Below are 14,314 nucleotides of genomic sequence, written 5' to 3'. Positions count from 1 at the left end.
TTCCCCCGGGGGCCAAAAATTAAAAAAAAGTTCCCGCCCGAAAAAAAAAAAAAAAAAAAAAAAAAGAAAGAAACAAACAAACCCCGTGGCTGCTTCCGAGTGTGTTGACATGGCAACTGTTGCTGCGGTAACCGAACTGGGTCATATGTCCGTGCAGATGGTGTTCCTCCATTCACATCGTGACTGAATGCAGGACGGGAGCAAGGCTCAGAGTTTGTTTTTTTCACAGAACACGACTTTACTTCGCATCTTAACAGTTCCACCACTCTGCAGCTCCGCTTTCACAGCGCGCCCCCTGGTGGTCGCCCCTTGTTCAGTCGCTCCTGGCTCCTTGGTGAATCTGGTGGATTTTTTTCCCTCCCAGGTTTTGGACTGGATAGAAAACCACGGCGAGGCCTTCCTCAGCAAACACACGGGCGTGGGAAAGTCCCTCCACCGAGCCCGAGCGCTGCAGAAACGCCACGAGGACTTCGAGGAAGTGGCTCAGGTCTGTGTCTGGATTATAACTAACACAGAGACGCTCTGCAACGCTAACTGTTCACCTTAAACATCTAAACATCTGCAAGCCAGGAATATTACTCAACTGTTATTGTTGCTTTTATTTTAGAAATAAAATGGAACCTGTTTGCATTAAAAGCAGGCTTCTGTGAGTTTTTCTACATTTGGTTGGCATAAAATTAAATATAAATCCCGACATCAGCTGGTGAGATGAAAATGGATGCAAATAATGTGAATAAATAACTTTAATGAACTCAAATTGGAAGTTTTATTAGGGATTACAGTACCCTAAAAGTTATTTTTTCAGTAATTTCAGTATTTTTCTCCAGTTTTATGCTCCCAGAATAGACCTCCATACTGGTAAAGTTATTCACAAAAATGCTAAAATCTACAAAATCTAAGAGTTGAATTAAATTGAACTGCTGACATAAGCACTTGTTACATTTTTCTAAAAAACATTTTTTCAATTTACAATATTTAACTATAAGACCATAAATTTAAACCTGAACGCCTTAAGACAGAGTTTAGATCTTTGAACCACCTGATAAAAACTTTCTACCATATTACTTTGAGAAATATTTTAACTTGTGATTTGCTTTTTGTCTAAAAAAATAAAGCAAACTGTATTAAAACTAGAGGTAAAAAGCTACATAGAATGACATCTGACAGTTAAAATGCCTCAAAACACTTGAAGGAAATAACAATTATTAATCTAGTTATTAGTTTTATTAAAACAAAAATCTAAAGAGTTTAATTACTTTCTTTGGATTTAAAATCTCAATGAATTCAATAAAAAAAAAAATCTTCTGTAAAATCAGCCTCTTGATACTCTGCCTCCTGTTTCTGTTTGTTGCCTCAACATCTCTCTCTTCCTCTTCATCATCATCATCATCTGCATATCCTGCTTTTCACTTTGCTCCTCGGTGCCTCCGTCTCTTTCATAACAGACGTTTCGCTCGCTTCACGCTGCCCCCTTGTTGAAACCCACCTCTCTCTCCGTCTCCGTCTCTCCGTAGAACACTTACACCAATGCGGATAAGCTCTTGGAGGCGGCCGAGCAGCTGGCCCAGACGGGAGAGTGCGACCCGGAGGAGATCTACCAGGCCGCCCACCAGCTTGAAGACAGGATCCAAGACTTTGTCCGCCGCGTGGAGCAGCGCAAAGTCTTGCTGGACATGTCTGTCGCCTTCCACACGCACGTCAAAGAGGTGGGCAGGGGACGGTGACACAGCGCTGAAGTGGATGGTGGGCTGTGTGCCTGTACCGATGAGATGAGAGCTCTCTGAGGGAGGGAACAAAATTACCTGTTGAAATGAAGCGTGGAGTACATTACATGTTCAGTCCAATTAGTCAGAGAAATATAAATAAATACTTTAGCGGAGGTATGTCTGTAGGGTCGGTTTTGTGCATAGATATCCAGCTTTACGTTTATAAATACTATGATTTACTGTGCGGTTACTCGGATGATAAAAACCAAACACAGGGTCGTTCGTAATGAGACAAAAGCTGCTGCCTAGGCTGACGTCTGCCTCCGTCTCCAGCTGTGGACGTGGCTGGAGGAACTGCAGAAGGAGCTGCTGGACGACGTCTACGCCGAGTCCGTGGAGGCCGTCCAGGATCTGATCAAGCGCTTCGGCCAGCAGCAGCAGACCACGCTGCAGGTCACCGTCAACGTCATCAAGGAGGGCGAGGACCTCATCCAGCAGCTCAGGTGCAGAGAGGCGGGCCAAATACTTGAGATTATTCATCATGTTTTCCCCCCCAGTTTCTCTCTACCTGTCTGTACTCTGAGGCAAGTCTGAGTCAAAGATACGAAGTGATGACTCTCTTTCATTTTTATCTCTTCATGACACATTTTGATGTCTTTCTTTCTATACTTGTAGAGATGGAAAGGAGAACAGTAAGTGTACTGTAAAAGTGATAAGAGGACAGTTATTTTATATTTCCCCACACTTTTTTTACATTTTGTCACATTGCAACTACACAATTGAAGGCTTTTTATTGAGAGTTTGGTTACTGACTTTTGGTTTTCAAAATATTTGACTAAAAATATTTACCAGGTTTTCACATTCAGTCCTTCTTAAACAATATTAAAGTAGAATCACTTTTTGCCCCATTTACTCTTTCAAGTCTTTTCAAGTTTCTCGCAGCTTTTGACATCTAGAGACTTAATATTTCTTCTTTATGAAATAATTCTTGCAGAGTCACATTAGATGAAGAGCTTCTGTAAGCATCACGTTTTAAATCTTTTCACAGATTCTTCTCAGCTTGCGTAAGGTCAAGACTGTGACTGGGCCATTTAAACATTTCGATGTGTTTTAAGCTAAACCATTTGATTCTATCTCTATTTTTATGTTTAGTAGAATAGCACAATGTGCAAAATTGTGGTTGCATAGGACTTCTTTAGCACAATATCTGGCAGGTTGTTATAATTTACTCTGCCTGTTTTTATGTTCAACTAGTTCATTGGATTTTTCCTGCACTTGATAACATATTTATAGATACTGAAGCTCTCTGAAGGTAATTTTTAACAATGTGATAATGGAATCAAATAGGCAAGTGAGGAAAAACATGGTGTAAATGTAAGCAATATTATAAATGTAATATTCAACAGTAATAATATCATGTGTTTTTTATAACTTGCTAAGTCAGGTCAAGGTTATTTGTGTAGCAAATTTCAACGACTAGGCAGTTCAAAGTGCTCTATGTCATCTACATCTAGACATTAGTCCTTTAATCTTGGATATTCTTCTGTTCAGGTGATAAAAGGCTGACTTTATAACTGTCTTTATGTGTCTCTGAAGGTTCAGGTCTGAGTGCAAAACTGTCTCGGCTGCAAAGTTTAGACACCGTTTACCAGAGTAAACCAGAGTACAACAAACAGCCGTCTTTGATGCTCGTCTTCTTCATCGTAGCTCTAATTCAGGCAGGAGTGGATTTGTAATTTGGAATAAACGTGTCAACACTCAACAAAGCTAAATATACGCTAAGAGAAATCTCCCTAGAAGACGTTAATGAAGTGCATTAAGCCCAAAAACGGCAAGCGGCGATGATGAGAGGCGGTGTGAGAGAGGTGGATGTGGCTGTCCAGCTTTATTTTTATGCAGAGGATGTTCCAGTGCCTCTCCTCACTCCCTCTTTTCTCTTTGTGCTCGCCACCCTCTCCCTGGCGACTTGGCTCCGCAGCGGGTTCTTACATAAGACCACTTTTATAAACGTGTGTCTAATTGTGCGCCGCTCTCTTCCTCTCTCTCTTTCTCTCTCCGAGAGGGAACTGTAGCTTCACACACCTTCTGCGTGTAGGACTGAGCTGTTGGAGTGCACAACATGTTCTCCACCAACACCACCTCATCATAATTAGCCTTTTTGTGAAACCACTTGTGGATTTATATTTCAAGTAAAAAGCCGATTAGCAAATTAGAGATAGTTTTAGACTCTTTTTATTTTTTAACGCTTCTTTTCCATGCTGGTGCTGCCGCAGTATTTTATACCAGCACAGCACTTTCCAGAGCAGCTCACCCTGACTGGCATGATGCCCTGCAGGATCTTTTATAGCTCCTCAGAGCTGCACTCTGCAGATTATGGCTTAATTGCGAACGTTTTTTCTTCCAGGGACTCTGCCATCTCCAGCAACAAGACGCCCCACAACAGCTCCATCAACCACATCGAGAGCGTCCTCCAGCAGCTGGACGAGGCCCAGGCTCAGATGGAGGAGCTCTTCCAGGAGAGGAAGATCAAGCTGGATCTCTTCCTCCAGCTGCGCATCTTCGAGAGAGACGCCATTGATGTAAGGGAGGCATGGTGAAACTGTGTGCTGTGAATAATATTACATGTTTTTAAAAAGGTTGGAGATTGATTTTTTGATGTCACAAGGGCGCATTGTAGTGTTTGGAGTTAGCAGTTAAAATCCCAAGACTCATCAGCTTGCCTGAAACGATTAATTGTGATTAATCGTTTATTGAAAAAGTCATCATCTAATTTAGCGATTTAATCATTAATCGGTGCATACAGACAAAAAAAAAACCATTTGGTAAAAGAACGACAACTAAAACTGTACAAAAATATAAAAATTTTTACTTCAAGATTAAAAAAAAAAAGGAAGATTGTAAACATGTTTAACTTGCAGTGCATTGGAATGAGATTTCTTCTTTCATAGCGTCTTAACTTTTTCGTAATCCTTCGTCAGATCATCTCAGACTTGGAGTCGTGGAACGAGGAGCTGACGGGTCAGAAGAGCGACTTTGACACGGAGGACTTGACGCTGGCTGAGCAGCGGCTCCAGCACCACGCCGACAAGGCCCTGACCATGAACAACCTGACGTTTGACGTCATCCACCAGGGGCAGGAGCTGCTGCAATACGTCAACGAAGTCCAGGCGTCAGGTGAGCTCCCGCCTGCATTCACACCTGTAAAAAACCTCAGGTCTTTGATAGATTATAGACATGTTGCGTGTTGTCAGCATCCAGAATTGTCACCCGTGTGCCCAACGCTGGAGGGCAAAAAGACGATTCCTTTACTTGCTATCCATAGACAATCTGCCGCAGCAGGACTATTCTGTTACCTAAGTGAAACCTGAAGATGGAGAGATTATTAATTTAGTGCAGTGCGCCACAGGAAAGGGGAAATAATGCAGAAAAACTGTTGAACTCAAATCAACAATTTTTTTTTTTCTCATGCTTTCTACACTACACACAGACCTGTTGCCACAGCAACTGATTTACAACAGCTCCATTAGTACATCAAGATTCAACAATAAAAACCCACAAACATTTCCCACACAACAAACAGAACATTCAGTCCATTACAGTATCGCGTCTTCAGGCTTGATATTTATTTTGTGATTCTTAATAAGTGATGTCTGAACGCAGCTGTGGCTGATTAGCTAATTTAAACATCAGCTCCACTGATGATCTGCCAGAGTTGGTATGTGAGTCGGCTTATTTTTTTTAACTAAACAGAAACAAACCAAATTCTGTAGCACAACTGCATGTTAAGGTTGTCAAAGTCAAGTTAGCATATCTGACCTTCTTCCCTCTCCCTCTGTATTTGTTTAAATTAACACTTTTTCCTGACCTGTGAAATGTGACATCATCAGACCTCGTTATCTGGTTGTCATTGTGTTGACAATAAGTAGCTAAGCACTACGTCCCTTTTTCTTTAGCACATCATTTTCTGTGAACAGGTTTTTGCCCTCCAGCAGGGAGCTGGGAACAGGAATTACACATATTACATTGAAACGTGTCTGTAAAGTTATTATTTTTTAAAATTCTTTTCCCTTCTTATTTATTTGCTGCCCCACATTGTGTGTTTGAGTGTTTGCCCACCACATCAGGCTGCAGCTCATGTTCAGCTCCGTGTTGCTACTGATTTCTGTGTTGGCTCTATTAGTTTTCTTGTGTAGGTGTCCCGGGTCAGATTCACTCAGAGTTGGTGATGAGAGGCTCCCACTCACCAACCATAATAACTCACCTGTGAACCTAAATGCTAATAGGTGCTGTGTGTGAGCGCACGCAAGGAGAGGCTGCATTATGCAACATGCAGTGAACACAGAAAATATATAAAGAGAATATTAGTCATTTTGATCATCTTCAGGTTTACAGATGTGAATTTAAAAAAAAAATACATTTTTTTAATGTTTTTATTCAGATAATTTCCTCACTCTGATTTTCTACAACTTTTCAGTTGGTATAACAAGACTCAGTTTGAAAACAGAAACAATTTTATTTTATTTTTTTCCAAAAGTGTTGTAAAAAAGAGCAAGTTAAAAGCTTCTCTGATCTTCAGACCATCTTAGATCAGAGTTTTAAGCACATTGTAGGTTTTTATACTGAGTACTGTTACATGCCAAATAATTTCAAGTTTTTTTTTACAGTTTTTACAAGCCTTTTTTACAAGTGTGGCCTGGTAGTCAGGTCATCTCATTGGAGGGTAATGCGACTGTCCCGTCTCTGTGCAGGCGTGGAGTTACTGTGCGATCGCGACGTGGACATGGCCACGCGGGTTCAGGACTTGCTGGAGTTCCTCCATGAGAAGCAGCGGGAGCTGGACCTGGCAGCAGAGCAGCACCGCCGGCACCTGGAGCAGTGCGTCCAGCTGAGGCACCTGCAGGCTGAAGTCAAGCAGGTCGGACTCGCACACACGGCTGCGTCATGCCGGCAGAGTTTTAAAGAGATGCAAATGAAGGCTTAGGCTTTGTTTTTGCCGCCTCAGGTTCTGGGCTGGATCCGAAACGGTGAATCGATGCTTAACGCCGGTCTAATCACGGCCAGCTCCCTGCAGGAGGCGGAGCAACTGCAGCGGGAACACGAACAGTTCCAGCACGCCATTGAGGTAAAGCCATACTGGATTTTCCCATTATTCCAGTTTTCTGCTCAGATTTGACTGAAGCCTCCTCTTCTCATCTCGTCCCTCTGCAGAAGACCCACCAGAGCGCCCTGCAGGTCCAGCAGAAGGCGGAGGCTCTGCTGCAGGCCAACCACTACGACATGGACCTGATCAGAGACTGTGCAGAGAACGTGGCTTCCCACTGGCAGCAGCTCATGCTGAAGATGGAGGACCGACTGAAGCTGGTCAACGCCTCCGTGGCTTTCTACAAAACGTCTGAACAGGTAGGAGACCCGGTCACACTTTTTTCTTTATTTGTCTTTCTACAAAGAGGAAATTGTTGCATCTTTTTAAAAGGACAAAAAAGAAATTTCAATTTATGTTTGGAGAAATTAGATAAAAAACACTGCAGAGGAAAAAGTTGACACAAAAAATGTTTATGACTTTGATGGTTAAAAACAATAAACATCTGGTTTCTGTTTGGTTTGGTTATTGATGAATAACCTGACTGAGTTTTTCTTTCTGTGCTTTTCAACAATGTTGATTTTGGTAGTTTATGGACAGTTAGCTGTTTATGTTAATGTCTCCTAGGGTGTAAAATACTGATGTCATAATTTTTATTAATTGAAAAAAAATGTGTTGCTAAAAAATTGTAATTTTTTTCCCTGTTTTTTCTTATTCTTTTTATTTCTGTATTATCTTTCTCTTTATTTTGTTCTTCCTTTCTTTCTGTCATTTTCTTTAATTTGTTTCTCTCTTTCTTTCTCTCTTTTTCTATTTCTTTCTCTCTTTCTGTTGTTTTTCTCTTCATCTTTCTTTTTCCTTTTTTTTACTTTTCTAGTCCTGCATTGTACCTACAAAACAGTATCCTATAAAAAAAACCCCTAATACTGTAAACGTATAAATAAGATGTTAAAACATGAAGCCCAGCTGCTGTTTCTGTCCATTTAAAGCACTGCTCTGTGTCTCTGACTGACTTTGTGTTCAGGTGTGCAGCGTGCTGGAGAGCCTGGAGCAGGAGTACAAGAGGGAGGAGGACTGGTGCGGAGGAGCTGACAAGCTGGGACCCAACTGTGAGACAGACCATGTGACCCCCATGATCAGCAAGCACCTGGAACAGAAGGAGGCGTTCCTCAAGGTGCGATGCGTCCTGTGAAAATGAAACCAAACCAAGTCTTTGGTCACACTTCTGCTCTGACTTTTCTGACGTTTCTGCCAGGCTTGCACTCTGGCCAGAAGAAACGCGGACGTCTTCCTGAAGTACATGCACAGAAACAGCGTCAACATGCCGGGGATGCTGAGCCACGTCAAGGCGCCGGAACAACAGGTTAAAAGTAAGTGATGGATAATTTACTGAAGGGAGCTGAGGCTGCGTTCATACAGCAGGTTCTGATGCTCAAATCCAGTTTTCATTTTTTGCCTGGTCGTTCATACTATTAGAGGTTGTGACTGAATTTAGACTTGTGTGTGAATGATTTACATCCCCAACGTGACTCAGAACATCGTCACACAGCAGCGGACAGTTTATACAAATAATAGTGGATAACATGATTTTAAAGTTTATTCAGCATTGGCAGCTGACAGTATCACAAGATCATAACAAGACAAAGGAAGATAATAAAAGGAAAACACAACTAACAGCGATGGCCTCATGTGGAGCATCAACTTCTATAGAAAAATCAGTTTGGATGCGAAGTCGGAGCCAGTCGTGGTGGGATTGGGATGTGATGCAGCTCAGTGACACAGACGTCTTTCAGAATTTTATAATTATAATTCTCAGCCACTGATTACGTTCAATTTGTCTTCTTCTGGTGCAGAATTATGACGCATGTCTCACATGAATGACGTAAAAGTCAGATAAAATGCAACATGACCTTTCAGACTGCAGACGCCTTGAAAGCAGTTGTATTCATTTCTCATTCAGAACAGCAGAAGGAGCACAATTCAGATTTTTTTTGAGGGTGAAAAGATAGTCATCTAGTTGTTCAGACTGTTGTGAAAAAGACAGATGTAGGTCACATTGGCTGGCTTTTTGGATGCAGCGTTGGAAGTTATTTATTTATTTCGGTGAAAGCACGAATACAAAGATGTCTTAGTCAGCCTAAACAGAAAGCCAGTTCAATTATTAATACAAAAATGTATAATTAACACTGGGTATAGATGAGCAAGATTACATTTTTAAAACAATCAAATAGAGATTTGTTAAGTTAATTATTCATGGAGACTCGGGGTTCCTAAGTGGAAGAACTGTAAAAATGAATACAATTGATTTATGTATTATTCACATGTGGATACGTATAAAAAGTGAAATAATTTACACTACTTCTAAAATCTTTCTGATTTAACTCGGCCGTCACAGAGTTAAACGTCTCCACTGAAATCCTTCCTGTTTGTTTTGTGTTCAGACATCCTGAACGAGCTGCTGCAGCGAGAAAACAGAGTCCTGCATTTCTGGACCATGAGGAAGCGGCGGCTGGACCAGTGTCAGCAGTACGTGGTGTTTGAACGCAGCGCCAAGCAGGTACAGCAAACACATCCAGAGACAGAAACCTGGAAGCCTGACGGGAATGCTGTGGTTTATTCAGAGGGAGAGGACACACAGAGACACGTAACAGTGTCAAACAAATGTGTGTGTGTGTGTGTGTGTGTGTGTCTAGGCTTTGGAGTGGATTCATGACACCGGGGAGTTTTACCTGTCTACACACACATCCACCGGCTCCAGCATCCATCACACGCAGGAACTCCTGAAGGAGCACGAGGACTTCCACATCACAGCCAGGGTCAGAGGTCGCAACAACACAGATTTAATGTCATCTTCTGCAGATTTGAATATTAAACTCACTCTGCTCTCCTTCTAAAGCAAACCAAGGAGCGCGTGAAGCTGCTAATCCAGCTGGCCGACGGATTCTGCGAGAAAGGCCACAGCCACGCGGCGGAGATTAAGAAGTGGGTGACGGCCGTGGACAAACGCTACAGAGATTTCTCCCTGCGCATGGACAAGTACCGCAGCAGCCTGGAGAAAGCCCTGGGCATCCCGTCAGACTCCAACAAGGCGGTACGGGTGATCGATGCTTAAAATCAGGGCTGGACGATGAATCTGTTTGAGCCATTAGTCAGATTTTTGGCATTTGAAAATTTAATCTGGATTTGTTTTTTCACCCTTTCACTCCTTGGGTTTCCATAGTTCAGAGTGATGTCATGACGCCCAGGGCGGCCATCTTGTTTGACTAGCAGCTTCTGTTCATTTAAACTTTGAATTCAGGTCAACTCTACGACAAATTATAAGGGTCATTTCTTTTGTTTTCCTTTTCTGTGAGAAAGCTATGATGTTGCATCAATACAGTCTAAATAATACGAGAAAAAGGTCCTAATATTTTTTTCTTACTTTCCCCAGTAACAATTTTATATATCTACATGTATTTAAAGTCAGATTTATTTTTTGTGCAGCCAGGCAATGACATTTTGTTGCCAAATTCACTGTTGTGTCTTTGTGCAATGACAATAAAGTAAGTCTGAGTTTTATAAAAAAAAAAAAAAAACAAGAAAATGATCTATCCAGGCTTTTTTCTCATTAAAATAAATTTCTTGTAATTTCAAAACTTCTGGTAAAATTCAGTTTTTTATTCTTTTAATAACATCACTATATTCTCATGATTAAACTAAATTCTCATTGCCTGGTCCTAATATTTGGTTGTAAACTCACAGAAGGGAGTAAAAACCACTTGTCAAAATTATTTTCTGTCATTTGTAATTATTTAGAAAACATGCAAGAAAGCAAAATCTGATCTGGCATGAAAACAAGTCAGATTTTATTATTCCCCCATATCATCCATCCCCAGTTAAAACCTAATTCACTCCCATGATGCCTCAGTACGCCCTCTAATCTTTGAGTGTCCCTCCTTTCTAGAGCAAGGACCTTCAGCTGGACATCATCCCAGCCACTCCTCCGGGGTCAGAGATCAAACTCAGGGACGCCGCCGCGCACGAGCCGAACGAGGAGAAACGCAAGTCGACGCGCAGGAAGGAGTACGTGAGCCGCTTCCTGTTTGCCACGCCGTTCGGAGCATCAGCAGATTAAAAGCAGCCTGCTTTATGAATGCAGTCAGGACTGCGTTTACTTTACATAATAAGGAAACGATAACAAGTCAGCGCTTTCCCTTCAGAAAACCAAAGATTTACTGCCGAGTTAATTGAATTAGGCGAACAAGAAGCCCGGCGCTGTTTCCAGAGGACGAGCTCCAAACTGATCCGTCATTGTTCTTGTCAACGCTGAATAAGGGAGTTTAATGTAAATGTGAAGGCATGATGGACTTTAAACATCTCCGTCTGTTCGGCTTCTCTCTGCTGCGCTGGGCGGAGGGGGACTGTGTCACTTCAGCCTCGTGCCACAAATCAGCAGCATAATTTATGTCACTCCTGGCAGGTTTATGACCGAGTTTAATGGCCCCATAAGGCTTTCATTATTCACTGCAGTAAATGGACAACGCTGACAAGCTGAGAAGGAGCTATTGATTATTCACCGCTTGAATGAGGACAGTATGACAAGCTGCCAACTTGTGCCTGTGTGTGTGTTTTTTTGTGTGTGTGTCTAGGTTCATCATGGCCGAGCTGATTCAGACGGAGAAAACGTATGTGCGAGACCTGCGGGAATGCATGGACGTAAGAAAACCTCCGAGACGCGCACCAAACGTCTGGAAACATCTGGAAAATATGGTAACTGTGGCCTTTCCTCTCTGCTGTTCACGCAGACGTACCTGTGGGAGATGACCAGCGGCGTGGAGGAGATTCCCCCAGGAATCATCAACAAGGAGCACATCATTTTTGGGAACATGCAGGACCTCTACGAATTCCACCATAAGTAAGACACGCCCATTGAAAGGCAAAGAGCATTGTTTAGTTTAATCAATCAATCAGGTTATTAACAAATTTCATTATTGATTCATAAACTCGTTCTCTTACGACACGTTATGCACATGTGCAAAGGGAGCAGGAAGAAGAACAGATATTTTATTAACCTGTCCCTTTCTCAGTAATATTTTTTTTCCTGTTTATAATACACAGCTGTGTGTTTTTTTGGAAAATGTTAAGCATGGTGGATATGCAACATGCCCGACATGAATTTTTGTATATAACAGTATTAAAGTGTGAAATATGACGTAAACTGCAAGATAATCATCAACACTCAGAAAATCTGCAACGATCAGCTGAAAAAGAAAATAAAGTCCAGACATTTTAGTTACTGTAGTTGTGACCTAATAAAGCTCAGTATAAATAAACGCCTGCAAACATCAGTGAACTGAAGGAATTTTGTAATGAACAATGGGCAGAAATTGCTCTTCGACAATATGTGACTCCTACTACTACCCTATAATAGGATGCACATAGTTTTTCATATCACTTTTAGCAGTTATTTAAACTATTTTTATGCAGTTATCTCCATGTAATAAAGTAGTTTTTTTTTTTTACTTTTATTTTACGTTTTCATCTCACACTCCTAAATTTATTCCAGCATCTTTCTCAAAGAGTTGGAGAAGTATGAGCAGCTTCCAGAAGATGTTGGCCACTGCTTTGTCACTTGGGTACGTATCATCAGGTGTTAGCATTATGTCACCAGACCCTAAACAGAACCGCATCCATCTGTAACATTTCTCTGCTCTTTAAGGCCGACAAGTTCCAGATGTACGTGAACTACTGCAAGAACAAACCCGACTCCACGCAGCTCATATTGGAGCATGCTGGGAACTACTTTGACGTGAGTAGCACCGCTAGCGACGGCCACACCGGGAAGGTTTCATGGGCTGCGTATGAACAGAACTTACCCAACCTTTTTCTGTCTGGTGACAGGAAATCCAGCAACGGCACCGGCTGGCCAACTCCATCTCCTCCTATCTGATCAAGCCGGTGCAGAGAATCACCAAGTATCAGCTTCTGCTGAAGGTCGCACATCTCACCGCACCTCACAGCCGCTGCATTCAAGGGTCTCCATGGCGCTTCTGCTGATTTCCTGTCCGCTTGTCTGTTTAGGAGCTCCTGACGTGTTGCGAAGAAGGGAAAGGAGAGATTAAAGACGGCCTGGAGGTGATGCTCAACGTTCCCAAGAAGGCAAATGATGCCATGCATCTTTCCATGCTGGAAGGTGAGCGCCACACAGTGGTTGGACTGTGGATCTAGATCTGCTAATTGTTACTTGGCCAATAATATCTAACTTGTTAAAGCTAAACTATTTTATGTCTGAAGGAAAGTGAAAATGGATTGATTTTAAAGTTTATTCAGCAACGGGAGCCGATAGTGTTATCACAAAATCACAGCAACGTAAAGGAAGCTAATAGAAAGAAAACACATCTAATAGCAACAGCATTTTGTGGAAGTCTGGACGAGAAGTCAGAGATAAGAGTGATGGGCTTGTGATGCAATTAGCTTCACTGACACAGACTACTTTCAAAGTTTCAGAATTATAATTTCATTTTCAGCCATTGTTTATGTCCAGTTTGTCTTCTTCTGATGCAGAATTACGACGCATGTCTCACATCAATGACATAAAAGTCAGATAAAATGCGACATGCGACGTTCAGACACTTTGAAGTCATTTGGATATGAACCTGATTTAGTGCCATATATGAAAGTTTCTGATTCTTTTGGGGGAGTAAAGGCTGGAACTGGGCCGTTCAGACTACTGTGAAAAGTCAGATGTTGGTCGCATTTTGGTAAAAAAAAAAAAAATCGTTTGGGTTGCATTTGCCTTCTGTGTGAAGGTAACCAAAGAGACTTAAAAAAATCTTGAGATTAAGGCTGAGAGTTATTTATTAGTCAAAGCTTTATTTTTTATGACAGAACTAACGCGTAAAATAGAGAATATTTGGCAAGACTTGAAACTGACTGTTCACAATGTTCCTGATTTAATCTGATTTGGAGTCCAAACTATTTTGCAAAGAAATGTGTTCCACCTCAAGAAAACCTCTAGTTAACGCAAATCTATTACAAAATAAAAATAAATGCATCAAACTTTCAATGAGATTAAAAAAAGTTGAGGAGATCGAAAGCGAAGTATGAAAGAAAAAACGTTTTTGACAAAATACTGATTAGATTTTAAGAAGTCTCTCTGTTCAAATTTACCGTTTTTCCTCCAGGATTCGATGAGAACATAGAGTCTCAGGGCGAGCTCATCCTCCAGGACTCCTTCCAGGTCTGGGATCCCAAGACTTTGATCCGTAAAGGCCGAGAGCGCCACCTCTTCCTCTTCGAGATGTCTCTGGTGTTCAGCAAGGAGGTTAAGGATTCCAACGGCAGGAGCAAATACATCTACAAGAGCAAGCTGTTTGTAAGTACAGGAGGACGGATCCACACAGAGCTTTCAGCTTTTGTTCCTCCATCTCTGCTGTTACAATCAAAGGGAAAACAACACTTGAAGCAGAGGTGGTTGATATGTGTACACACATAGATTTATATATATATAATAGTTTTGTTTTGATTTTGAGCTACTAACTTGAAAACT

General features: G+C 41.6%; 1 protein-coding gene across 1 annotated transcript; it reads left to right on the top strand.

Moving 5' to 3' along the window:
- Positions 1-172: 172 nt before the first annotated feature.
- Positions 173-14,199, top strand: LOC106943325 (triple functional domain protein-like; the record flags this gene model as incomplete). The annotated part of the gene is made up of 21 exons (XM_015026635.1): positions 173-487; positions 1,515-1,706; positions 2,040-2,209; positions 4,111-4,285; positions 4,685-4,880; positions 6,455-6,621; positions 6,709-6,828; positions 6,915-7,106; positions 7,811-7,960; positions 8,042-8,156; positions 9,228-9,343; positions 9,480-9,602; positions 9,683-9,877; positions 10,730-10,848; positions 11,415-11,481; positions 11,571-11,680; positions 12,332-12,401; positions 12,485-12,574; positions 12,667-12,759; positions 12,847-12,958; positions 13,950-14,199. Coding segments are annotated over exons 1-21 (3,122 nt in total), but the record flags the coding sequence as incomplete, so codon positions are not given.
- Positions 14,200-14,314: the final 115 nt, after the last annotated feature.

Source organism: Poecilia latipinna, unplaced genomic scaffold (genome assembly GCF_001443285.1).
Source record: "Poecilia latipinna isolate Pla-1442-1.1 unplaced genomic scaffold, P_latipinna-1.0 Scaffold5150, whole genome shotgun sequence".
Lineage (NCBI taxonomy): Eukaryota > Metazoa > Chordata > Actinopteri > Cyprinodontiformes > Poeciliidae > Poecilia > Poecilia latipinna.
The sequence above is the reverse complement of the archived record's forward strand: the minus strand, read 5'-3'. Positions and strand labels throughout refer to the sequence as shown.